Source organism: Urocitellus parryii, chromosome 5 (genome assembly GCF_045843805.1).
Source record: "Urocitellus parryii isolate mUroPar1 chromosome 5, mUroPar1.hap1, whole genome shotgun sequence".
NCBI classification, from domain to species: Eukaryota; Metazoa; Chordata; class Mammalia; order Rodentia; family Sciuridae; genus Urocitellus; species Urocitellus parryii.
Genome location: NC_135535.1, coordinates 176,624,890 through 176,652,812, shown reverse-complemented (window position 1 = coordinate 176,652,812; position 27,923 = coordinate 176,624,890). Strand labels below are relative to the sequence as shown.

The following is a 27,923-nucleotide window of genomic DNA, read 5'->3' as shown; positions in this document are numbered from 1 at the left end:
TCGATTCTCAGCACCATGTAAAAATAAAATAAAGATATTGTGTCCACCTAAAACTAAAAAAAAATAAATATTAAAAATAAAAAATAGGGGCTGGGATTGTGGCTCAGCGGTAGAGCGCTCACCTAGCATGAGCGGGGCCCAGGTTCAATCCTCAGCACCACATAAAAAATAAAGGCATTGTGTTGTGTCCATCTACACCTAAAAAAAGTAAATATTTAAAATTAAAAATAATAATTCTTTTGCATTTTCAGCTAATTGTATTGCATCAGTGTTAATTTCTTAAGTTTGATTATGGTGTTTAGGAAATGTGAAATTGTATTTTTTGCTATTAGTTATTATAAAGATATCTCATGTTATCTTCCTCAGTTTTAAATTATTTATGAGAAGTTAAATTCTTTGAATGTCTTGTTTTATTTTTTATTTCAGTATACCTGGATTTGGGATTTTTTTCTAAATGTGTAAAAATCAAGTTTAAGATGATTATGTCAAAGTTATTGGATAATTTTAGACTTTTAATATGCCAAACTCTTTCTGTAGCTTTCATTGAAAAGTTATAATGACAAGCAGCCAATTTTGCTAGAGTGGTCCTGGTTTTTTCCTAAAGATCTTAAATCTAATTCTCAGGGAGTATTATGGTTAGGAAAGATGTTAACTAGTTAGGAGAAATTGGGTGAAGTGTATAATAAAGGAACTGTGTGGTATTTTTGCAAATCTTCTGTAAATCTTAAATTATCTCAAATACAAAGTTTTCTTATCTGCTTGCTTGGTTTTTGTATTTACACTTAAATGTAGATGTCAACATTTTTTATTCCTTTACAGATGTCACTCTTCCTCGCCTTAAGGCCTTCATACCTCAGCTTCTGTCACGGCTGCACATTGAGGCCCTTCTCCATGGAAACATAACAAAACAGGTGAGTGGTTGAGGTTTTAGTGGTCTGATGTAGACCACTGGAAGAAATTTTTTTCCTTTAGTCTATCTTAAGATTATTAACCAGCACAGTGATAAGCTCATTAGAGTTCGCTCAATGAGTAGATGAGTAGAAAGATAATTCTTCTCTACTCTGTGGAGGAAGATGGGAGAAGGCAAGGATGAGGTGGAAGACTATAGTTAACTAAGACCTGCTTTCATTTCGTGCCTTGTGCAATCATAGGAGAAAATGTGAATAATTGCCTCTATTCTGTAGATTCACATAATGTGCATTCAAGTCCTGACCCTGCCAAATAATAAATATGTATGTAATCTTATGAAAATGTCTTAACTCTGCTCCGTTTACCTATCTATAAAAGTAGAGTTAGAGTTGCCAGCTACATTGTGGGTTATAAGAATTAAATAGTACATGCCAAGCGCTAAGCACATGGAAAGCACAACAAAATTTCCATAGCAGTCTGTCTCAAGAGCCTTCACTCTCCACCACTCTGCAATACTGCCTCCAAAATAATATGCCCAAAGTCAGATTCCAGTAAGCGGTAGAGACAGGATTGTTGCCAAGGTTAGTTCCACACACAACAAAACTTTATGCTCACCTTCTTTGCTTGGCTTTGACCCCAGGTGCGGCAGTCAAGGTCATTTATTAAGGACCAGCTCTCCATTACCAATTCCTCTTCAATTTGGGCAGTGTTTTTGTCCCCCAGCGTTGGCATCAGTGTTAATAATTGTGTGGGTCTCTGTTTCTCTTCATTACTACCATACTGACTGATAGATTCAACTTTTATCCATTTTAGTGGAATTCAAACCTATTTTTATGATAAACTAAGCTACTTTATTTTACAAGCATGTTTTCTTTTTTTTTTTTTAATATTGTAATAGACTGTCCAGTATACTCTTTTTATTTTCACAGACCAGATACTTTTTTTTTTTTTTTTGTAATGTGCTATGGCATCTTTTTCCCAGGCTGCATTAGGAATCATGCAAATGGTCGAAGACACCCTTATTGAATATGCTCACACCAAACCTCTTCTTCCAAGTCAGCTGGTTCGATATAGAGAAGTTCAGCTCCCTGACAGTAAGTGGAAATGTTAAAACTTTAGGTATTTGGGGCTGGGGATGTGGCTCAAGCGGTAGTACACTCGCCTGGCATGTGTGCGGCCCGGGTTCGATCCTTAGCATCACATACAAACAATGACGTTGTGTCCGCCGAAAATTAAAAAATAAATATTAAAAATAAATAAATAAATAAAATAATATGAGTGATGACAGGTAGGTTGAATTCACTTTGATAGAAAGAAAAATTATTTCACTGGAAACCCATAATAATCTTTAGCAGAAAAGGTTTTAGTAAAGTTATAGGTGCAGGTAACATATTTATTATAAGAATATTTTCATAGCTAGGGGCTGGGGTTGTGGTTCAGTGGTAGAGTACTCGCCTAGCATGCATGAGGCACTGGATTCGATCCTCAGTACCACATAAATGTAAAATGAAGATATTGTGTCCACCTAAAACTAAAAAATAAATATTAAAAAAAAAGAATATTTTCATAACTGGGCACAGTAGCACATTCCCATAATCCCAGTGATTCAGGAGTCAGGCAGGAGAATCACAAGTCTGAGGCCAGCCTTAGAAATTTAGTGAGAACCTAGCTCAAAATAAAACTAAAATTGGGCTCGGGGTGTCACTCAGTTGTATGCTCCAGGTTAAATCCTCAATGCCACACATAAAAAAGAATATTTTCTGGGGCTGGAGTTGTGGCTCAGCAGTGGAGCACTCACTTAGCATGTGTGGGGTGCTGGATTCATTCCTCCGTGCCATGTAAAAATTAAAATAAAGGTATTATGTCCAACTATAACTAAAAAACAAAAGCAAAAAAAAAAAAAGAATGTTTTCATAGGGATCAACATCAATAATTGATTTTATTCATGTATTTGGCTTTGCAACATTGGGTAACTTTTACATTAACAATGATTTTGTTTTGTTTTGTTTTTACTACTGAGGATTGAACCCAGGGGAACTTTGCCTCTAAGTTACATCCCCAGTTCTTTTTATATTCAGACAGGGTCTTGCTGAATTGTTGAGACTGACCTCAAATTTGCAATCCTCTTGCCTCAGCCTTCCAAGTTGCTGAAATTATATGTATTGGCCACCACACCTGGCAACAATTGTCTATTTCATGTAAAAATACATTAACATTATTTAATATTGTTCCAGACTGTATCATGAGAGTTATATTAGACCAAGAATGAGAGCATTGATGTTTCTTGGCCGAATTTCGTGGTATTTTCCCATTCATGCAGCATCTGTGCTTTTCTTCTCTCAGCTCTTTTATCCTCCTAAAATAGTGTTCCCCTCAGCCCCTTCTTCCCCATGGACCTTGTCTACACCCTACTCATTCTTCCAAACTTATTATATAAACCACCTACTCCATTGTGTTAGCTTTTTGTCATTGACAAAATACCCAAGATAAACAATTTATAAAAAGGGTGGGTGGCCAGGTGGAGTGGAGCACTCCTGTAATCCCAGTAGCTCAGGAGGTTGAGGCATGAGGATCTTGAGATCAAAGCCAGCCTCATCAAAAGCAAGGTGCTAAGCAACTCAGTGAGACCCTGTCTCTAAATAAAATACAAAATGAGGCTGAGAATGTAGCTCAGTGTTTTGAGTGCCCTTGAGTTCAATCCCTGATCTCCCACCACCACCAAAAAGAAGGAGGATGAATGTATGTTGGCTCAAGTTTTGGAGGTTTCAGTCATGGCCTTTTACTTTGGGGCCTGTAATTGAGGCAGTACATCAGGAAGCCTTCACCTCATGGCAGCCTGAGGAAGAGGAGAATGGGGTCCCAATATCCTCTTCTATGCTCCCAATAACCTAACTTCTTTCCACTAGACTCTGCCTCCCAAAAGGTTCTACTGCCTTCCAGTAGCAGCACCACAGGCCAGGGCCAAGCCTTCAATACATGAGCTTTTTGCAGCTTTTTTGCTGTTGTGTCTGATGGACCCAACCAGCACAATTGTAGAGGAGAAAAGGGCTCACAGTTTCAGTGGTCTTAGTCTATAGAAGGCTGGCTCCATTCCTCAGGGCTCCAGGTAGAACATCATGGCAGAAGAGTGTGACAGAGGCAAGGAGCTCACATTGTGATCAGAAAGCAGAGAGAGACTCTACTGGCCAGATACAAATATATACCCTATGACCCTGCCCCTAGTGAACCACTTCCTCCAGCCACACCCTACCTGCCTCTAGCTTACCACCCAGTCAATCCTATCATGGATTAATTCACTGATTAGATTAAGACTATAGCCCAATCATTTCTCCTCCAAACCTTGCTTTGTCTCATATGTGAGCTTTTAGGGGCACCACAACTAAACCACAACTGGAGGCATTCAAGATCCAAACTATAACATCCACTAAACTTTTTCTAAGACTCTTATCTACAAGTAGTCACTTCTACTTTTAAACTCCTAACAGTTTTCTGAACCTCTGTTTTAGCTACTCAGCATTTCTACTCTTGCATTTGGATTAAAGTGCACCACCAAGGGGCTGGGGCTGTAGCTCAGTGGTAGAGCACCTGCTTTGCACGTGTGAGGCCCTGGATTTGATCCTCAGCACCACATAAAAATGAATAAATAAAGACATTGTGTCCATCTACAACTAAATAAAAGTGCACCACCATCTTTTTATTAGACTATACAGTCCTTAAAACTGAAGTCTGTCTCTGTCTCTAAATAGCTACACACTACCTCAGAATATCTTTGTTGAATGGGATATCTTGAGCATAGCTCTGCTCTTCTTCACGCCCAGTCATCGTGAAGTTGTCAATCTTCTAGTTTGTTTCTCATTACAAATAGGGCAAAGAGGAAGAATCAAGATCTGCTTTTTAAGAGCCATACCATTGGGGCTGGAATGCTGCTCAGTGGTAGAGTGTTTACTTACCTTGTGCAAGGTCCTAGGTTCATCCCAACACAAAAAAAGAAAGAAAGGTCTATAACATTTATCTTTAGGCAAACTGAGCCCAACTAAAAACAAAATTTCTAAGTGAATCTTTCATAACTCTTTCACTCTACTTTCTTCTTTTCTTAAATTTTTTTTTTGTAGTTGACAGAATGCCTTTATTTTATTTTTGTTAATTTGTATGTGGTGCTGAGGATTGAACCCAGTGCCTCATGCATACTAGGCAAGTGCTTTGCCACTAAGCTATAGCCCCAGCTCATCTTCTTTCTTTTTCTTCTCCTAGGACCCTGTCTTTTGGGCCCTACATTGCCTCAAGTCCCAAAATAGCCCAGTTTAATCCAGGCTCAGTGGCAGAAGCCTATAATCCCAGGTACTCAGGAGGCTGAGGCAGGAGGATTGCAGGGTGGAGCCCAACAAGGGGTAATTTAGCCCAACCATGTCTCAAAGGGCTGAAAGCATAACTGAGTGGTAGAACACTTGCCTAACATGTAAGAGGCCCTATATTCAATACCCAGTACCCCCCCCACACACACACACAAAAAGACAAAAACAGTTTACATCAATCATATTTCAAAATGCCAGGTGTTAGGAAATTATTTCAATTTAGCCAAGTGATCAGATATGAATGCCTTAAATAATCCCTCATTTAACTCTCCATGGGAAAGCATTTATGGTTTAAAAATTAAAAGTTGCTAGGCACAGTAGAATACATCTGTAATTCCAGCAATTTGGAGGCTGAAGCAGGAGGATTACAAGTTCCAGGCCAGCCTCAGCAACTTAGCAAGTCCCTAAGCAACTTTGTGAGGTCTTGTTTCAAAACAAAAAATAAAAAGGACAGGGGATGTGGTTCAGTGGTAAAAAGAACCTCTGACTTCAATCCCCAGTATCAAAAAATAAAAATTAAAAAAGAAAAATTTTATGCACTGTGAAGGAGACATTTGTTATATAAATGAAAAGTCTGAAAATGGAAAGGGTAGGATTTTACAGCTCAGATTCTCCTCCCTCTTCTGATAAGAATTTAGTGCTGCCATTTTATGATCAGAAAGTTACATATATTAATGGGTAAACATAGCATTGACTTTATTAAACCCTAAATTAATTTTTTAACCTGTTGCTCTCTTTTTGAAACTTCTAGGAGGATGGTTTGTTTATCAGCAGAGGAATGAAGTTCATAATAACTGTGGCATCGAGATATACTACCAAACAGACATGCAGAGCACCTCGGAGAACATGTTTCTAGAACTTTTCTGTCAGATTATCTCTGAGCCTTGCTTCAATACCCTGCGTACAAAGGAGCAGCTGGGTGAGAAGGAAGTGGGGTAATAGCAAGATACTATAGACCTTAACGAAAAACAGTTGTCCTCAGAAAACACTCTCCACATGTAGAAGAGAGACTTGTGAAAACCTTGTTGACAGAGAATTCACTTCTAAAAGATAAGCAAGCTGGGGATGTAGTTCAGTGGTAGAATGCTTGTCTTGTATGCACAGGATCCTGGGTTCTATCCCCAGCCCCTCGGTATAAATAAGATAGATAAGCAGTCAATATCTTGTAGATGTCAAAGCAATTCTTAATGAGATGACCCTGTATTTATATTACATACATGTCAATAAAGAAGACATTTCAGGTAGAGAGGAGAGAATGCTGAGGGCAGACTCGAGTAGCAAAATAGAAAGCAGCCCTTCAGAGGAGCTTGGATTCACCAAACAAGTTCCCTGAGGGCAGGTATTCTCTCTTATTCATCACTATATCCCAAACCTGGAACACATACAAGGTACTCGGAATGTATTTGCAAAATTTTAGGCACTGGTAAAAGTCTTAGACTTCCTGGCAGATTTAATAAATGAGTAAAGATGTTCAAGAAGCCAAGCGCCATGAAGCATTCCTGTAATCCCAGTGGCTTAAAAAGCTCTGCTGAAGATAATGACTTCCTCAGAATTAGAGCCCAAACACAATGAAGTTGTCAGAGGTGCAGAACAGCAGAAGGAAGCAAGCCAAGAACTCAGTTTAGAAAGTCCTTGAAGCACTGTGTTCATGGCATCACCAGATGCCAATGGAAGTATAACCTTTAGTTAGCCCAGTCTCTGTAGAGTTACAGTCTGAATAGAGTAGTTCCAGGAATGGATTATCTAACAAGAAATGCAGTGGTAGAGCCAGGTTCATATAAGAAACTTAAATACTAAAAGCAGATAACTGGGACAGTAGTTAGGGATGAAAATGAGTACAGCATGTCATGGGAATGGGAATTACTTAAGCTTAGATTGAAGGGGATTAACTAACAAAAAGTGAGGAGGTGGAATGTGAGTTCAAATGATGAATGGGGTTGTTTGGAGATTTTTTGGTTTTGTTTTTCCCAAAGAAGAAAAAGTCATCTCCAACTTTCTAACTAGTCTTCAGTGAGCTCTTCTGTTCTGTCTTTAGAAACTGAGACTGTCTTAATATTTTTCCAAGGATAGATAATCTAAAATTCTAAAGTAGATTTTATTGCTCCAAAAGATTAAAAGTGGCCTACGTCTCAAATGCCAAGATCCTGACTGGTTGATGCTTGTGTTTTAGGTTACATTGTCTTCAGTGGGCCACGTCGAGCTAATGGTATACAGGGCTTGCGCTTCATCATCCAGTCAGAAAAGCCACCACACTACCTAGAAAGCAGAGTGGAAGCTTTCTTAATTACTATGGAAAAGTCCATAGAGGACATGACAGAAGAAGCCTTCCAAAAACATATTCAAGCATTAGCAATTCGTCGACTTGACAAACCAAAGAAATTATCTGCAGAGTGTGCTAAATATTGGGGAGAAATCATCTCCCAGCAATACAATTTTGACAGAGGTAAGGTAAAATTAGAACCCTAATATATTATGGCACTTAAATGTAAAATTTGAGAACATTGAGGCCATTCTACAAAATGGTATATATTTTGTGATTTGGCAGTAGAGTAGGGATGGCACTTTAAAAGAACTGTTATTTATTTATTTATTTTTTAAAGAAACCTTCTTGTTATTTAAGATTCACACTAATTAGATGAATAAAAAATACAAAAGTAGCATTGGGCTGGGATAGTGGCTCAGTGGTAGAGCGCTTGCCTCGCACATGGGAGACCCTGGGTTCAATCCTTGGCACCACATAAAAATAGATAAGTGAAATAAAGGTATTGCGTCCAACTACAACTAAATAAATAAATACAAAATACATAATTTTTAAAAATCTTTGTTTAATTCTAAGTTCTTCCAAATGTATTTTCTAACAAATACAGCTTTTTGGTGAAATGAAATAATAATGTACACATTGCTTTAAATACTTTTCATGATCAAATATAGCAGAGCCACATTTTAATATCCATAAATATGTACAAATACTTTAAGTACTAATGACTTTTTCCTATATTGGACATTCCAAAAATGGAAATAAATATGTCAAATATTATGGACATATACTAAAATGTGAACATTCTATATTTAACATTGTTATTAGTAATAATATTGTGGTAAACATCTATGTACAGTAATTTATTTATTTGATTTTTTAAATAAATGACAGTGGAATGCATTACAATTCATATTACACATATAGAGCACAATTTTTCATATCTCTGGTTGTATATAAAGTATATTCACGGGCTGGAGATGTGGCTCAAGCAGTAGCGCGCTCGCCTGGCATGCGTGCGGCCCGGGTTCAATCCTCAGCACCACATACAATCAAAGATGTTGTGTCCGCCGAAATCTAAAAAAAAAAAAAATATTAAAAAAAATTCTCTCTCTGTCTCTCTCACTCTCTCTAAAAAAAAAAAAAAGAAAAAGAAAGAAAAAAAAAAGTATATTCACACCAATTCATGTCTTCATACATGTACTTTGGATAATGATGTTCATCATCTTCCACCATCATTGCTAATCCCCTGCCCCCTCTCTTCCCATCCACCCCTAAACATTTCCTATTAGGAACCTTATCTCCTTTTCTTCTCCAAAACTACAGCTAGATCTCCCTGTAACTCACATTGGTATATTAATAACAAATCTAATTTCATTTGTTTGTTTGTTCTATCAGTGTACCCCTGAGACTCTGAGCACAGATACATAGGTACCTATTTCCCATAACACTGAAAAAATGAAAAATTTGTAGATTGAATTCCTCTAAGGTGAGGAATGATGGTGCACACCTGTAATCCCACAACTCCAGAGCCTCAGCAACTTAGTGAGGCCTTAAGAAATTTAGCAAGACCCTGTCTCAAAATAAAAAAGGCTGGGGATGTAACTCAGTGGTAAAGACCCCTTCCCCTTACCATCCCCCCCAAAAAAAGAATGAATTAATCCCCTTGAGCCAGGTAGTGCCCTAGAGGCATGGGGTTTCAAACATTTTCTTTAGGGTTCTCCTAAAAATTTCACAGCTTTCAGATTTGGAAGATCTGTGCTTTCTGAAGTCCCCTGTCAGCTTCCTCTTACCTTTCCTCCAGAACAGAGATCAATAATAGAGTTCACTAAGCCACACTAGAAGTTAGGGGAGTTGAGTAGTGTATATATTCTGATATCGACAAGTTGAAGATTTTGGCCAAATCACCTTTTTGAGGCCTCAGTTTCCTGTAATTTTTCTAGAAGTTGGATTCACTACGAATGTATCTAGCATTTATTGAGCATTTACCATGTGCATAACATCACATGTCATTTTCTTGATTTTCTCACTACAGCCATATTGAGTAGTTTCCCCCAATTTTTAGATGGGGAAACTGAGGCTCAGAAAAGTTGGAGTGAGGGTTGGGGATGAAGCTCAGTTGATAGAGCACTTGCTTGGCATGCACAAGGCCCTGAGTTCAACCCCCAGCACCACAAAAAAATAGAAAAGTCAAAGTGACTAACCCAAAATCCAGCAGCAAATAGCAGAGAGCCATGATGTGTAACCAAGGCTGGCCTCGTTCCTAAACCAAGGTTTTGTTTTTAGCCAGGTTTGGTGATGCCTGCCTATCACCTATCAACTTGGGGTGCTGAAGTAGGAGGATCACAAGTTTGAAGCCAGCCTCAGCAACTTAGCAAGACCCTGTTTCAAAATAAAAAATAAAAGGACTGAGGGTGTAGCTCAGCGGTAGAGTGCCCTTGGATTCAATCTCTAGTATTAAAAAAAAACAAAACTAGATACTTGAAAGGCTTGGAGTGAAATGTATTGTAGTTTATTAGTATTTTTGACTGCTTAATGTGAAAATATTAGAAAACTATTGTTTGATTACTTTTTCAGATAATATAGAAGTTGCATATTTAAAGACCCTTACCAAGGAAGACATCATCAAATTCTACAAAGTAAGTTGAATATATTTATTTACATTTTGAGTGAAGGAAATGTGTTATATGTTGTGTTACTGTTTGACATTTAGCTTGGATTTATGAAGGTGCTTTTGTGAGTTTAAGTATTTTTGACACATTTTGACCTATTACTCTTAGAAAAAAATAGACAATTTTTATTGAACCCAGTAGTGTCTTGCTTTTCTTCTGAACTGAGGTCTACATTGGCTCTTCCTGCCTTCTAAATCTACCTCTCTGAACTCTCCCTCACCTCCTTTTTTTTTTTTTTTTTTTTTTGGTACCAGGGAATTGAACTCAGGAACAGTCAACTACTGAGCCACATCCCCAGCCCTTTTTTATATTTCATTTAGAGACAGGGTCTCACCCAGTTGCTTAGCATCTTGGTGTTTTTTGGGTTTTTTTTTTGTTGTTGTTGTTGTTGTTTTTCTGAGGCTGGCTTTAAACTCATGATTCTCCTGCCTCAGCTTCCCAAGCCCTTGGGATTACAGGTGTGTGCCACCGTGCCCAGCTGTTCCTTTGTTTCTACTCCACTACAAAGAACATTGCTAAGCTTGTTTGGTGGGGAGGAAGAACAAAAAAAAAAAAAAAAATGGAGAATCAGATTATTTTCCAGGCTCTGACAACTACTTAGGCGTAACTGTGCCTCCTTTTTTAAATACATAATTACTCCCCTTTGAACTGTGTTCAGAAATCTTATGAGCTTTAAATGCCTGTGCTTAATGAGAAAGTTTATCATGCAGAGAAAAGAAGCATTAAAGTCTTCCCAGAACAACTTTAAGAAGTTCACATCAGGGGCTGGGGTTGTGGCTCAGTAGTAGAGCGCTCGCCTAGCATGCATGAGGCACTGGGTTCAATCCTCAGCACCACATAAAAATAAAATAATGTGTCCACCTAAAACTAAAAAAAAAAAAAAAAAAAAAAAAAAGAAAAGAAATAAATATTTTTTAAAAAAAGAAGTTCACATCATCTAAATTTTCCCCTCCATAATAAAATCTTAAGAATAGCAAAATTTGTAGTAAGTAGTCATATAATATAAATAGCATGTCAAATACAGAAATTCAAAATTTATGCTGCAATGGACTTATACTAATTTTAAATGCTACATATGTTCTTTGTAATTTATTGGGACCACTACTTTATATAGAACACTTTTGTGCCTGGAAAAAATAATACTCTGATTACTATAACACCTTAGAATTGTCTCTTAAGTGGTCTAGCCATTTTGCCTAGATTATATCTGTGATTAGAAGCTGTTTCATCGGGAACTCAATCCCATCCCATTTTCACATCCCTTTAGAGGAGAGATCATTTACTTAAAATGTCATTTTCCAGAGTATATTGTAGCTGCCTGCATAAGAATCTGTTTGCAGTCCTCATTAGCATGATTTTTGCACAGTAAGGCCTTATCACATTTTTCTCATATGTTAGGGCTTTCAATGCCCATTTAATTTTCATAGGGGAAAGTGGTTCTCTTACGCCATCTAGAAGTTATTTACACCTCTTCCCCCAAAATCTGCAAAACTGCAAGACTGCTGTTCTCTTACGTAAAACATGATTAATGTAGCTGACAACACCTTATTGATAAAAAAGAGGATGGATGTAGCACCATAGTTTCAGAATTTGACAACAAAAACCAATATTTTGAATGCATATTTTTAAATATATTTTTAATTGTAGTTGGGCACAATACCTTTATTTATTTTATTTGTAGGTGGTACTGAAGATCAAACCCAGGGCCTTGTACATGATAATAAGCAAGTGCTCTACTGCTGAGCCGCAACCCCAGCCCCACATTTTTTAAAAAATATTTTTTAGTTGTGTACCTTTATTTTATTTTTATGTGGTGCTGAGGATCAAACCCAGTGCCTCATGCATGCCAGGTGAGTGCTCTACCTCTGAGCCACAACCCCAGCCCCTGGAATTCTTATTTTTAGGCAGTGAGAATTGTGCCATTTTGGTGGTGGAAATAGATAGCTGTGCAAGTTATTTTCTCCCTTTGTCTTGTGTAGAGGAAGGCATCTCTGTCTTATCTCAACTATTCATGCTCTTTTGCAGTAATAAAAATATGAAACTTTTTTTCCACATTTTTTATTCATGCATTATAGTTGTACATAATGATGGGATTTGTTGTTACATGCTCATATATACACACAATATAATAATATAATTTGGTCAATATCTCATCCCAGCAGTTCTCCCTACCTTTCACCCGCTGGTCCTTTTTCTCTACTGATCTCCTTATGATTTTCATGAGAGTCCCCTGTATATACACCTTTTCCTTTTTCCTCTGTAGCTTCCGCATGTGAGAGAAAAATGAGACCCTGACCATCCTGAGTTTGACTAATTTCATTTAACATAATGTTCCCAAGTTCCATCCATTTTCCTGCAACTGACATAATTTTATTCTTTTTTATGGCTGAATAAAACTCCATTGTGTATATATGCCACATTTTCTTTATCCATTTATTCACTGATGGATGCCTACACTGGTTCCGTAGTTTAGCTATTGTGACTGGTGTTGCTATAAACATGGGTATGCATGTATCAGAATAGTATGATGGCTTCAGTCCTTTAGGATAAATACTGAGGAGTGGCATAGCTGGATCATATGGTGGTTCCATGTGTAATATTTCTTTTCTTTATTTTTTTTATACAATACCTTTATTCATTTATTTATTTTATGTGATGCTGAGGATCAAACCTAGTGCCTCAAATGTGCTAAGCAAGAGCTCTACCACTGAGCTGCAACCTCCGTCCCATGCCTAATCTAAGTATATTCACGCCAATTTATGTCTTCATACATGTACTTTTTTTTTGCTTTACAATTCTTACTACACATACATACCACAATTTTTCATATCTCTATTTGTATATAAAGTATGTTGACACCATGCCTAATCTTTCAAAGAGGCTCCATATTGATTTCCATAGTGGTTGTGTTAATTTACAGTCCTGCCACAGTGTGAAAGTGGTCCTTTTTCTCTACATCCTTTCGAGTGTTTATTATTTTATTCTTGATAACTGCCATTCTGACTGATGTGAAATGAAATCTCAGTATAGTTTTGATTTGTATTTCCCTAATTGCTATAGCTGTTGAACATTTTTTCATGTATTTGTCAGCCATTTGTATTTCTTTTGAGAATTGTTTGTTCAATTCATTTGCCTATTTATTAATTGGGTTATTTGATTTTTATGGTGTAAAATTTTTTGAATTCTTTAGGTATTCTAGATATTAATCCTCTATCAAAAGAGTAGCTAGCAAAGATTTTCTCCCATTTTGTAGGTTCTCTCTTCACATTCCTAATTGTTTTCTTAGCTGTGCAGAAGCTTTTTAATTTGATGCCATCCTGTATATTCACTCTTGGTGTTATTTCCTAAGCTTTAGGGATCCTGGAACAAAGTTTTTGATATGAACTATAACCTCAGGTGGTCTTCATGTACATGAAAAGAGAGCTACAGTAGGGTAGTGAGGAGCAGAGGATTGGGGATAGGGCATGTGTTTCTTGACAGACAGCTCAATAAGTGGTCTGCTAACCTACTGTCATCTTATCTCCTTCTGAGGTTCTTTTGTTTGTGGGGCAGCAACAGGAACATGTGGAGCCAGGCTCCACCCCAACACCAACTGGTAGTTTTGTGACCTCAGCCAGGTTACTTAAGCGCTAAAACCTGTTTCCTTATCTACAAAGTAGAATTGATTGGAATGTTATAGGAATGAGGTATTTAAAATATTTGGCACTTAGTAGCATTTAATAAGTAGTGTTGAAGGTTTTGGTGCTATAAATCAGAATGTGTTGTTTCTTTTTTTTTTTTATTTTTTTTTTATTTTAGATGGACACAATACCTTTTATTTATTTATTTATTTTTATATTTTGCCAAGGATTGAACGCAGTGCCTCACACATGCTAGGCACCACTCTCGCTCCACCATTGAGCCACAACCCCAGCCCATGTTTTACTTCTTGATGTTACAAAATAAATTTTAGTTGTACTTATTTGCCACTCAAGACCATTTTGTTTTGTGGGGATAGGTATTTATCCTCAGTTAACTACAAAAAAAAGGTTATCACATTCTGTACTTTTTGGTTTCTCAGATATTCATCTTGAAGTATTATTAGTTACAGTTGTTCACAAAAGATGATGTTCTAATGTAACTTGCTTAAGCTGAATCTAGAGTAGTGTTTCCCTAGTTGTGCTCCAGCTGGTATTCTACAAGACATTAACAGAGGCATCTAAGAAAAAGTGTTTCTTAGGGCTGGGGTGTGCCTCAGTGCCTACCATATGCAAGGTCCTGGGTTTGGTCCCCAGACTGCAAAAAGAGAAAAGAAAAGAAAGACATTCTTAGATGAGGTTTTACATATTACTGGAGGCAGGCCTGGGCTAAGACCCTAAAAAAAGCTGGAGAGGTCAGAACAGGCCTATGGGGGTCATCTGGGCCATCCTGTCAACAGAGGACAGGGGCAACCATGGTCAGGCTTGCAGTGAAACATCATCAGGCCTTCCTTTGTAGCCACACGGGACCAGACTTATAATAACTGCTCCATAAATAACTGTTGGGTGAATTTGGCTTGCCCAGTGATCTCTCTAGTCTGTGAAACATCACATCTGGCTAAGGCATCAGATATCTCCTCCTACCTTATCACAATTCCCCCACCACATCCGCACCCTGTCTTGGAGGTAGGATGCTGGAGGGGCTAGGGATTGAACAGGGGCATTCACTAATCTACAACCCCAGCCTTTTTTATTTTGAGGCAGGGCCTCACTAAGTTGCTGAACTTGCTATCCCCCTGTTTCAGCCTCCCAAGTTGCTAGGATTCTAGGCAGGAGTCACCAAGCCTGGCATTTTGACCCCCTTTTATTTTTAATATTGAGATGGGGTCCTGCTGAAATGCCCAAGCTGGCCTTGAACTTGTGATCCTCCTGTCTCAGCCTCCTGAAGTTGCTACAATTATAAGTGTGGTTCACCATACCCAGCAGCCCTTCATCACAGTTTGTACCCCTTTGAAAAATGGTGACCTTGCTCTTCTTTCTGCCTAGGAAATGTTAGCAGTAGATGCCCCAAGGAGACATAAGGTATCCGTTCACGTTCTTGCCAGGGAAATGGATTCTTGTAAGTATTAAATATTGACTTTTTTTTTTAAGTCTGTGTTTTAGGCTCATGTTGAATCATATGATGGCTATCCATTGCCATAGCCATATGACTTATAGAGCATTAGAATGTAGACAGATAAGGGGAAATAGAGTCTGCTCTATGGAAGCAAAAATAAGAGGGAAGGGGAAATGAAGCTGTGAAGGAAAAAAAAAAACAGTACCAGGTGACAGTGCCAGGGTAGCCACAGATTCACAGGAAAACACAGCTGATGCCAGTGGGCTGACTCCAAAGAGGCTTTATGGTATCACTATGTGTGGGAAGCAAGATTCAGCAATTTACCTACTTGTCTCCTCCTCTTACTATTTAGCCATTAACCCCCCTGACCTTCTGGGTTTTACTGCATCCTTCTGGGTGTGTGGAGATCCATCCTGTTAAATCAAACTTGAGCACTAAGCTGCTGCTGCAGCCAAGGTTTTATGACCTCAGTAACATCATTAACCATCATTGAGGACACTCAAAAGGCAGGACAAGCAATCAATTACTTGGGAGCAGGCAGCCTGAGAGAATCTGAGATGCACATGAGTTAGACCTGATTGGATCTGGCTTGGATTTTTTTTTTTTTCCAGATTTGCTCTTGTATGCAAGTATGAGTATAGCAAAGCATTAAACCTTTCATTTTCTTATAGGTCCTGTTGTTGGAGAGTTCCCCTGTCAAAATGATATAAATTTGTCACAAGCACCAGCCTTGCCACAAGTAAGAAACATTATGTTAGCTTGTACTGTCAGAGGACTTAGAAAAAGCTTGTTCATCAGGACACATAAGACCTAGAGGTTTCAAGTCACCAGGAGTTTGAGCTTCTACTTTAGTTCCCCCTACACTGTCTGATTACTTAAGTTCTGCCCTTGTCTTCCTTTGCTTCTTGTTTGAACAGTTGTAGCACTTTGCATTGAGTCATCTCTGGCCACATGTATCCCCAGAATATTAGAGTGAGACCTCTTAGTCTTTTCCACAGTGCCTCTGTGGCAAGTGACAATATGAGCAGGCCCTTGCTAGATGGGCATACCAGCTTGTGCTGCTCTGCTGAAGCCTTGGTGCCCAGCCCCTGATGAGCCAGCCTTTGTATGCCCATTTGAAAGCCAGGAGTCTGCCTGCTGGCCCAGAATCCCACTAGTGACACTCACCATAGGTTTGCATAAACCAATCTATGACCCCTTGCCCCTACTGATCTAAAAAAGATCAACAGATAGCAATCTATGGAGTATCCCCTTATATGGTGTACTTTCTTTCCCTGAAGAAAAATTGGTGTCCTCTTCAGTCTATTTTTAAATTAAACACACTAAAAGGAAACTTTTTTTTTCTTTGCAGCCTGAAGTGATTCAGAACATGACTGAGTTCAAGCGTGGTTTGCCACTATTTCCCCTTGTGAAACCACATATTAACTTCATGGCTGCAAAACTCTGAAGATTCCCATTCACTGCTGGGAAAGTAAAAGAGGATGTATTCCTGAGTCTTCCAGAGCCTAGGAAAACAGTCTTGGCCACTTTAATAGTTTCTGGTTCATTATCAGAGACACAGACAAAAAGAAGTTATCATATGTCATTATGTAGAAATATTAAAAATCCAAAGTAATTAAATTACAGTCTTAGAGATGTAGAATATTTTTAAAATACATGCCTCAAATATTTTACATTTTTCTTTTCATTACTAAGAGAAATTTCCCTTATATAACTGCTTAAAATGATGAATGATATTCCTATAGAATCTTTCTTCCCTATTCTGTAAAATAGTCACTTGTCTGAAGAAAATAAAAGTTAGCTTTTTTGTAAAAGCCTCCTAGGTTGGCATAGAAGGCTTTAAAACATTTAAAAAGGTATTACCTTTTTAAAAATTGATCTTCAAATTTGCTTTCTACTTGATGGTTTCATGTAAATCAATGGAGAACATGACATTTGGCAGATAATGCACAAAGCAAAGTCATTTTCTTTTATTAGTGAAATTGCTGGTTATATAAGGCATGGTTTTAATCTTTTTATAAAATTTGAACATGTTTTTTATTCCAACTAGCAAAATGCTGGAAAAATCTAGAATACCCTACTTATTTACAGTGCTAGAAATACAGATTTACCCTACATCAATTTTGTCCCAAACTGAATTTCTCAGGATTACTGTGGTTTGTTTTTGATTGAATTATATTGCCATTCTTGTTCATAGTTGGTTTGCAGTGTTCTGTCAGTTTTACCATTTCTCATCAACATGTTGCTGTATTTACTTAACAAGTACAAATGGAGTCAACTTCAGATTCTACTGAGTGTGTGACATGCTTTTCCAACATCAGCTATTGTTACCACCCTTAACTTTTTACTACAGTGAAATTGCAGTCAGTGTGTGAACCACAATATTTTGCCCCTTTATGAATTTAAAAGGCAGCAAATACAAAGCCACCTATTTGGACATATGCATTCTTAAGTAGTGAGTTCCATAAGATTAAATCCCTCGTTGATACCAGTCTGATCTTGCCTTAAGTGTTATTTTTTTTAATATATAAATATAAACATACATACAGATGACTGGAGTGGACTTTTAAAAATATTTTTTTCATGAGATACTATTTTAGGTGAAATTGTTATTATAGATTTAACAGCTGTTTTGAAATATTTACTATTATTAAAACTTGCTTCAAGAGAAATTGTGAATATATTTCCACATACAGGCACTAGTAATAGTAAGTGGTCCTGTTGTCCACTAACTCAGGCAAAGAATGGCATTTTCAAATGAAATGTAACCTCCCCTTATGACTTGATTTGCCAGGACTTCTTTCTGTGGAGTCATGTCTTTTCACATCTTAGGTTTTTCCATTTTCCAAATTATCTCAATTTGGGGCAAGAATGATAACTAGTCACAACCTAGGAGACTGCTTTCAAAAGCAGGGCTCCCTTTCTATTGTCAGGTCAATGTGGTGCTGTAACTGTCTTTTTATCTAACTTCAAGAGCCTCCTTGTGTGAAGCTGTCTTGGTCCATCAGAAGGTGTATGAAGTTATCACTTCCTTCTGGTCTCATGCATTTATAGACTATGCAGCTTTTCATCAAACTACAAATATATACAAGATGAATCTAAAATTTGTCCTGAGTGTTTAAATCCATCACTGTAAAAGTAAATGAAAATCCACCTACCTTTTCTGTGGAAAATTATGTGCTATTGAGTAACTTTTAGCTCTTTAAAAACAAAAATGAATAAAATTTACAAGTGTCATTTGTATGAGGAAAGGCACCTGAAGAGATCTGAAAGCAATTCCTTGTAGTCTTCCATGAACCTGCACTTGTTTAGTGTGCTCTAGCACTTTCTGGTTTCCAAATGGGATCTAGAGCTACTGTTGGGTCACTCAGGCATACTAATGGATTCATTTAAATGGATCCCAGCTGCAGTCCATGAGCAATAACAGACTACCCCAAATACTTCTATTTAATCTGTGTTTAGCAGATGAGATTTGTGAAACACATTAAGTTATTAGTTACTGGGGACTTTTTAAGTCTTGTTTTTGACTAGTTGATGTGAAAGAGCATGTGACACAGCCAGTATGATAGAGTCCTAGGGTTTTCCTGTTTACAATAAATTGGCTGAATTAAAACTCTGGAGTTTGCATTTGTATTATTTCTATAAGTTTTAGTGAACTAAATCCTAAACCAATCCTCAGCCTATCTTTCAACATCCCAATTTGACAAGATTCCTTGCTTTCATTATTCCTAATGTGGAAAGCAGTTAATTCATATATAAAGTATATCTGGGAAACAATAATTTGCTGAAATAAATGACTCAATTTCCCACTCTCTTTTTTCCCCCAGAATATTTATTAATCAACTACTATGTGTCAAGGTTAATGTTCATTTTAGACATAAAGGAACAAGAAAGAAAAGTCTTTGCCCTCATGGAGTTTACACTGTAGGGGGGATAGCAAATATAAAAGCAGACAGTCATGGACATAAAGAAAGTGGGCTGAAAAGATGTGGCATGAGCTTGGGTGGCAGGAAGGGCTTCTCTCTGTTGTGAAATGACAGGAAGGAGCCAGCAGCAAACTGGGAGAAAGCATTCAGGTAGATCTTCCTTTTTTCTCCCGTCTCCCTTTACTTCTCGGCTTGATCCAAAATGTCTCAAAGGAAGCCAAGTCCAGAAGAGAAAGCTCTAGTCTTTATTATCAGGGCTTCCAGGGCCTGGGTAGACCGACAGAGGAGATTGCCATGGAAGGATCTAGATGGCCCCTTCCCTCCTGAGCATGGTGTGGGGCTTCCTCTGGCCAGGGGCAGAGGTCTGACTGACATGTCTTTTGGGAAACCTAGCCCCAGGACCATCTCTCTCACTCAAGTGTCCCTAAAGTCCCAGGCCAGCCAGAAGCCAGGGCTGAGCCAATAGGGTGCATGGGGACGCCCAATCCTCAGGTCGCCCGGCACCCAGGAGCACTGGCTTAAGGGTGGGGCCTCTTGAGCATCCTTTTTTTTTTTTTTAAGGGTTTTTGTTTGTTTAATACATCTGAAAAGAATGCATATACAAAGAACTGAGACAGAAAAAAGCATTGGTTCAACACTAATGAATCTACAAGTTTTAGGATTTGGGGAAAGTGGAAAAAGATTAAACATTTTTAAAAACTGGAAATTGCAACCAAATAAGCTGAAAAAAATAATCCCTATTAACACTTATGAAGACTCTCCACAAGACTCAAGCCATGATTTTCATTAAAGAATATCACTGGGCTAGGGGGGCCTCATACGAATAACAGAAATAAGGGGATTCCCAACTGGTCAGTCCCCTTGTAGGTAAATGTTCTCCCACCCCATCCACCACCAGCTTCTTCATGAAGCAGGCCCACATCCTCAAACCTGAAAGGATGCCAATCATCCTGCATGCATCTGTCTTCTAGCACCACCCCTCGAAGTTCTTCTGTGTGCCAGGTCTTCAACTGGGTTCTAGGACCACCACACAGTGAGTTGCAAATCTATGCTAAGTATACAAAACAATGACTGACGGGAAAAAAATTGTTTTTTAATTACAAACTAAATTCATCTGGTGTATTTCAAAAGGTGCAATACTATTCTTCATTTATCAATGAAAGAAGTTAGAAATGAACTCCTCCCTCCCAAAAAAAAAAAAAAAAAAACGGCAAACAAATTTCCTTGAAAGTCACAGTCACATATAGGAGTGCGTCTTAGAAAAGAGGAGGGCAAGACAGCTGCCACCCATTTTCATGAATTTCATCAAATACTGGATCTACTCAAGGGTGGAGAGAAAAGGCAACTTTCAAAAAGGAGTATATTATTAAACGAGGCATTTACTATACTCCTTCCTAAGAGCACTAGGTGGGGAACACATTTTTCTAAATTAGATCTAGGAAGTGGAATGTGGAATCAATTTGTCCTCCTCTCCTAATGGCTGTCCATCAGTTAATTTAAAAAAAAAAAAAGACTAAAAAATAAACCCCCACACACACTCCCCCTACACCAAAAAAGGCTGGGGGGGGGGTGCAAAAGTGTCCCAGATTACTCATTACTCTCCAGGTTGGAACCAGGGAATGGCTTCAACAAATTAGTCTGTTACAAAGTCATCACAAACATGCCTTGCTTTTAAACCCCCCAAAAAAGTGTTTTTTTTTTCTTTTTAAACAACAAAAACTAGTACGGATCACTTTCTGACAATACGCAATTACTCAAAGTTAACTAGTATGGCGAGTGGGGAAGCATACCTATGGGCCTTGTCTCATGAGTGCATGTTTGTAGTTGCAGAGCATTTGTCATTATTGCAGAAACAAATTTTAATTTTTAATCTTTAGTTTGATTTATTTTTTTTTAATATTTATTTTTTTTTAGTTCTCGACAGACACAACATCTTTGTTGGTATGTGGTGCTGAGGATCGAACCTGGGCCGCACGCATGCCAGGCGAGCGCACTACCGCTTGAGCCACATCCCCAGCCCTTTAGTTTGATTTAAACAATGCTTTTAGTGTGATGCCGACACCAACTGTGCAGAAAGGGCTCTGAAGAGATGTTCATAGCAGCACACACCTGCGGCTCTGCTCTTCTTTGGTTCTGGAGGCTCCAGGGCAGCTAATATTGCTTCATCGAACACATTCTTTAGGCCTTTCTGTGTGAGTGCAGAACACTCCACATACTTGACAGCCTTCAGATCACGGGCCAGCTTTTCAGCAGTCTCTGGAGTGATAGGCTTCTGTTTGTTCTTGGCAAATTTCTCAGTAGTAGATGGGTCATCTCTGAGATCAATTTGGGTCCCAACAAGCAAGAAAGGAGTCTTTGAACAGTGGCACCCACTTTTCTTTCACATTTTCAAATGAGGACGGAGAAACCACTTAAAAACAGACTAGAAATACATCTGTTTGTGGATAACTCAGCAGTTGTAATCTGTCATAATCCTCTTGCCCTGCAGTATCAAAAAGTCCAAGAGTATATGGCTCTCCACCAATCATAACTGTGACTGCATAGTTGTCAAAAACAGTTGGTACATACGGATGGAAATTTGTTCGTTGTGTAGGATATCAGGAGGCATGTTTTACCAACAGCGCCATCGCCCACAACAACGCATTTAATTGTCTGCATTGTGGAAATAGTTTTGTATCCACTTTAAATATTTCAAATTTGATGACCTCAGTTTCTCCACCGGGGTGTTCCATCCTTTCTGATTTGTAGGCCAGGTCATCAAGCATAACAAGGGTGGACCTGGTTCTCAGGATTACAGAGATTGTGATATCACCAAAGAGAGGCTGACCCCCATCCCAGCCCGTTGGAGGACACATTAGGAAGACATGAGGATGGACCTCATAGGAGAGGAGGAAGAGAACAGAGGGGGACCCTGTGTGCAATAAGATGCCCAGGTCAGGTGGGGATACCAGGAGGTGCCAGGGTCATTTCTTGGCACAGTTTGCTGGGTCCAGGGCAGCAATGTTAGCAGCTGTGATCAGGTGGATAATGCTGATTAGGGACTTGACCAAGGTGAATGGGGCAGTGACCCAGAGGCCCATTCAGAAAAGCCCCACAGAGCTGGAGCCAACTCATCGTCCTTCAGAGAAATTGAATAGGTACAGGAGGCAGTAAAAGAGCTCATTTGCAGCACAGAGGGTGAACAGAGCAGGCCTGGAAATATATAGATCCAAAGCACTGGATTCCCTAACAGGTCCATCATCTTGTGACTCTCACTGCCTCCAATCACAGAACTGCAGTGGTGCATCCAGTGACTGGCCACCTCCAAACTCATGCTGAGCTGGAAGAAAAGGGTAGCTCAAGGGTACAGCAGGGTCAGGTTGACCAACAGACACATGGTGGAGCAGCACGTCCAACATGGCCCCAAACCAGGCTCCTTGATAAAGGGCTCTAGCAGCGAGTCCATCAAAAGTGTCCAGAATGCATTCTGCTGTCAGTATAACTAATTAGAACAACAACAACAACAAAAGCTTCCAGAAGTCTGCTGAGCAGGTAGAAGGAGGAGACTGAGCAGGCAGGAGGGCATGACTTTTAGAAAGCAGTGATGGCGAAGGCAATCCGGACATTACAGATAAGGTTAGGCACCAAAAGAAGGTATTTTCGCTTGGCATCATAGTGGTCCCTTTGCTGTACTGGGCCCACTTGGAAGGTGCCAACACTGTCCCAGCTATGTCTTAAGCTGTTCCTTGCTCAGAAGGAACCAGTTAGAGAATTTCAAACAGCCTCACTCTTCAGTCTGGCACCATGGCCACGCCCCTGGTGCCCAGCCCCAGATATTAAAGCTCGCAGCTGGCAGGAACATGGGCCAACCAGATGTGCTCTGGGCACATGGGCCATGCTCAACACACCCTTCTGTTGGGCAGCATCTCACCTCCTCCCTCCCGGCAGGTCCACCCCACCCAGCATCAATCCCTGCTGCTCCAGCTGTGCTCTGCTTCCAGATTGGAGAATGGAAGACGAACCAATTTCACACTCCTAGAAATAGATCACTTTTGTAAAATAGAAACGTCCATATTTCAGGGCTGGGGATGTGGCTCAAGTGGTAGCGCGCTCGTCTGGCATGTGTACGGCCCGGGTTGGATCCTCGGCACCACATACAAACAAAAGATGTTGTGTCCACCGAAAACTAAAAAATAAATATTTAAAAAACTCTCTCTCTCTCTCTCTCTCAAAAAAAAAAAAAAAAAAAGAAAGAAAGAAACATCCATATTTCAGATTGTAAGTATTGTCACTAACCTGAACCTCAGAAAGGTGTATTTCCTGGCCTTGAAAGGGAAGAAAATAAAAAAATCTCTCTCCTTTACGGTTAATCTTTACATCTTCTTGCCACATCTCCAGCTGCGGGTTAGGCAGATGTCCAGTCTCTGGTCTCTGACCCCATCAGTACTTCTACTCATGCTGGCCATCTGGCTCCATTCCTCTGTTTTCAGCCTAGGACATTTGTTCAGCCCACACAGACAGCATTGTGCTTAGGGATGGATGATATGGAGGTCAAGAGCAACCCCAAGTTATGATTTAGGGCTGTCTTCCTCTCTTTCACCATCAGATTCCTTTATAGTTTTCAGTACCTTTTTTTTTTTTTTATTCAAACCTCCATTCAGATCTTTAGACTACAGGTCTTATTGATCCATGTGATTTCCTATAATAGCTTCCAAGTCCATTGATTTATTCGTGAAACAAGAAGGGCAGTTTTTTCTTTTCTTTTCTTTTTTTTTAAGTATCTTACAAATTTTAATTTCTAATCAAGTAAATATCAATTTCCATAAACCACTGAAGCCTAAAACTACTGGACTCCTTTCTTATTATTAAAGTGGAAAATGTCCTGCAGGCCAAAGTGAGGTGACCACTGTGGCTCATGCCCAGCTATGACTTAAGCCATTTCTTGCTCAGAAGGAATCAGAGAATTTCAAACATCACCTATACAAGGTCCTGGCTGCAGCTGATTTTTTGTTCATAAGCTCAGGGGGAGCTCTTTGTGGGTTACCTGTTGGACTCATGCATAGCTGCCTTGTTTGGTGGTTCTGGTTTTGGTCTTTTGATATTAGTTTTTGGACTTGGGGTTTTGTTTCTTGTTGTTTGTTTTGGGGTTGTTAGGTTTTGTTGTTTGATTTTAGTTTTTGTTTTTATTACCAGAGACTGAACCCAGGGGTACTTAACAATTGAGCCACATCTCCAGTTCTTTTTATTTTTTGAGATAGGGTCTCACTGAGTTGCTTAGGGCCTCATTAAATTGGCTTTGAACTTGTGATCTTCCTGTCTTGGCTCCTAAGTAGTAGAAATTATAGGCAAGCATCACCACACCTGGATGTTTTGTTTTGTTCTGTTAACTTTTTTTAGTTGTAGATGGACAAAATATCTTTATTTTTATTAATTTATTTATTTTATGTGGTGCCGAGGATCGAACCCAGAACCTCACGCATGCAAGGCAAGCACTCTACCACTGAAGTACATACAACCCGAGCCCTATTTTGGTTTTCAATTTTGAGTTTTTGTTTTGTTTTGTTTTAGCTAGCATCCTTAGTACTGCTGCTTAGGATCTGAGTGGTAAGGTTATGATAGGGCCTCTCAGTCAGTTCTTCCTAAAAGGACACCCTCATGGACCATTATAGGGTCCTGAAAGACATCAGGCAGGGCAACTTTGTCCAGGTGAAATTGGCCTACCATCTCCTCACAGAAACTTAGGTGGCTGTGAAAATTCTGCCCAAAATAAAGCAGAACTTCCCTTGCATTATATTCAAACTGGTTATATTGGAGACCTTGGAATACCCAAATGTGATTCAGCTGTTTCAAGTTATTGACACCTTTGAAAATATCTACCTGTGTGATGGAGCATGCAGGTGGATGACATCTGCAGCACTACATCCTGGAGGCTGGTAGCATGCAGGAAGAGGAACTCAGAGAGTGGGGAGAGATTATACGTGCCATGAGCTGCTACCACAAGAAGGGCATCGTGCACTGGGATCTGAAGCTGGAGAGCATCCTCATGGATGCCAGAGGAGACATCAGACTATTGACTTCAGCCTGGGCAGAAGCTGGACAGGATCTGAGGAACTCTCTGGTACGCTGCCCCAGAAATCTTCCCAGGGTTAAGAATATAACAGCCCTGCAGTGGACATCTGGAGCCTGGGTGTTATTCTGTACATCATGGTCACAGATTGTCACCCATTTAACAGGACTACTTTATCTCAGCTGAAGGAGCAAGTCCTGCACACAAGGTACAACATTTCCTCTCAAATTTCCACTAATGTGAAATGCCTCAACAAATAGTAGCTGTGGACCCGACGCAGAGGCATATACTAGACCAAAACATGGCCACCTGCCAAGCCAGGGTGAGGAATTCTAGTGAGTCAGTCTAGGGAGCCACTCCCCAACCACCTGGACCCCACAATAATGATTATCATGTTGGACATGGGTTACAACCCATTCAATACTTGGGTATTTTTGGTAAATAGAAAATGTGATGAGGTAATAGCTATCTACCTGATACTCTAGCACCAGACAACCCAGAGGATAGGCTGGGTTCAGTTAAGCCTGGCATCCACAGGTTTGACCTTGCCCACACCCCACAGATCCTTACACTTTCCCTCTCTACCCAAAGAGGGGTGCTAGTAAGCCTGCCCTTCTCACCTACCCTTCTTTTACTTTGACATCAGCTGCCTGAGGAGACCAAGCAGTCAGGGCAGAAGGGAAGCAGAAAAGCCAACCTGCCTGCCATTGCTTTCTGTAGCCCACATGCGTGGACCCCTACTCCCAGCCTAGCCCCCCCAGCATGTCCTTCTGCCCCCAACATCTAACTCCTTGACTCTCTTCACCTGGTAACCCCATGCTGGGCCCTCAGCCTTTACCCATGACAGCAACAAGAACTGAAAGGGGGTGACTAGGAGGATTGCCACCTGCATTCAAGGAATATGTTTCTGTGTGCCATTTTGCTCTGGGCCAGCCTGAAAGATAGGCAGGCCCAAGATTCAGGAAAAAAAAAAAAAAATTGGCTCCAATGAAAGTGAACAGCTAAAGACAGAGGGGAAAAAAACAAAAGATAGAGAACCAGGAGCTCTGTGGATCCTGACATCATGGTGTGGGTGTTGGCCAGGCGGGGACTCAAAACAGCTGCTGGAAGGTAGTAAGCAAACTGCCTCAGGCTTCTCCACATGGATTCCAGTAGGGAGGACAACAAGAGCCACAGGGAGACCCTGGTGAGTTGGGGGAGCATTTGCCCCAATCAGGCAGTTGCTTTTCACCTTTTCACATGCACCATCTTAATTGACCCTCCCAACCTTTGCCTATTTTGGACAGTAGAAGACCAGTCATCTCACAGTCTGTGCTCCTTTCCCCCCACCCACTGTTGTTTCCACTTTTCTAGGCTTAATTATCACCACTGCCTGCAGGATCACCCAGCATGTGGAGATTAATCCAGATCCACACATCCTAGCCTGCTAAGACCTTAAATCCAGTGAAGCTCTCCTTCCTATGGCCCCTGGAGTAATAGAGAGCACCTGGGATCTTTTTAGAAATTTGGAAGAAGCTGGGCATGGTGGTACACACCTGGGATCCCAGCAACTCAGAGAACTCAGGAGAATTGCAAGTTCAAGGCCAGACTCAGAAATTTAGCAAGACTGTAAGCAATTTGATGAGACCCTGTCTGAAAATAAAAAATAAAAAGAGCTGGGAATGTGGCTCAGTGATTAAATGCCCCTGGGTTCAATCCCTGTGTTATGGTTTGGATATTCAGATATATGGTTTGGATATCAGATATGTAGCCATTACCTCACACCCAAATGGTTGAGCTGATCATCAATGGTCGATTATATAATCCATCATACACATATAATGAAGCCTCTGTAAAACCCCGAAGGACAGGCTTCTGAGAGCTTCTGGATAGCTGAACACATGGAGATGCTGAGAGGATGGCATACCCAAAGAGGGCATGGAAACTCTGTGCCCCTTCCCCACTCCCACTCTACTTAGCCCTGTGGATCCCTTCATCTAGCTGTTCGTCTGTATCCTATGTAATATCCTTCATCATAAGCAAGTAAATGTAATTGTTTCCCTGAGTTCTGTGAGCCATCCCAGCAAATTAAACCCAAGAGGGGTGCAGTTTATAGCCTGTTGGTCAGAAGTACAGGTGGTAACCTACTACGTGTGATTGGCATCTGAACTGAGTGGGGGGCAGACTTGTGGGACTGAGCCCTTAATTTGTAGGATCTGATGCTTGAGAATTGAATTGCACCCAGCTGGTGTTCACTGCAGAATTTCTTGGAGTGTGTGGGGAAACCCACACACATTTGATGTCAAAGTTCTTTGTTGAGTGTGAGCTAAAACAACTTTTTTCATCCAAAGCCCCTATAATAAAGGACAAATTAACAAAAGAAAAGCATACAAACTTATTTTGTATAAGCTTCATACAACATAAGAGCCTTTATAAGGAAATAAAGACCCAAGGAAACGGGTGAATCCATTTTTTTTGTACTAGAGATTGAACCCCAGGATGTTCCACCACTGAGCAGCTATATCCCCAGATTGTTTTTATTTTTTATTTTGAGACAGGGTCTCACTAAGTTGCTGAGGCTCTCATTCAAGTGCTAAGGCTGTTCTCAAATTTATAATCCTTCTACCTCAGTCTCCCAAGTTGCTGGGATTATAAACGTGTGCCACAGTAGCCAGAAAAATCCAAGTTTTGGGTTTTTGTTTGTTTTTG

General features: G+C 39.7%; 1 protein-coding gene and 2 pseudogenes across 2 annotated transcripts in view; 1 reads left to right on the top strand and 2 right to left on the bottom strand.

The window, feature by feature from the left end:
• The window catches only part of Ide (insulin degrading enzyme), a 93,914-nt gene extending 75,492 nt beyond the window's left edge, over positions 1 to 18,422 (top strand). For both annotated transcript variants that reach the window (XM_026397322.2, XM_026397321.2), the window contains exons 18-25: positions 820 to 911; positions 1,892 to 2,003; positions 6,013 to 6,180; positions 7,432 to 7,704; positions 10,096 to 10,157; positions 15,194 to 15,266; positions 15,935 to 16,002; positions 16,615 to 18,422. In XM_026397322.2, coding sequence (XP_026253107.1) covers positions 820 to 911; positions 1,892 to 2,003; positions 6,013 to 6,180; positions 7,432 to 7,704; positions 10,096 to 10,157; positions 15,194 to 15,266; positions 15,935 to 16,002; positions 16,615 to 16,710 — 944 coding nt within the window. In that variant the 3' untranslated portion in view covers positions 16,711 to 18,422. The remainder of the gene's footprint in view (positions 1 to 819; positions 912 to 1,891; positions 2,004 to 6,012; positions 6,181 to 7,431; positions 7,705 to 10,095; positions 10,158 to 15,193; positions 15,267 to 15,934; positions 16,003 to 16,614) is intronic.
• Positions 18,423 to 21,233: 2,811 nt separating this feature from the next.
• Positions 21,234 to 21,847, bottom strand: LOC113188850 (cell division control protein 42 homolog pseudogene; annotated as a pseudogene).
• A 305-nt stretch (positions 21,848 to 22,152) lies between these two features.
• Positions 22,153 to 22,912, bottom strand: LOC113188867 (CDP-diacylglycerol--inositol 3-phosphatidyltransferase-like; annotated as a pseudogene).
• Positions 22,913 to 27,923: the final 5,011 nt, after the last annotated feature.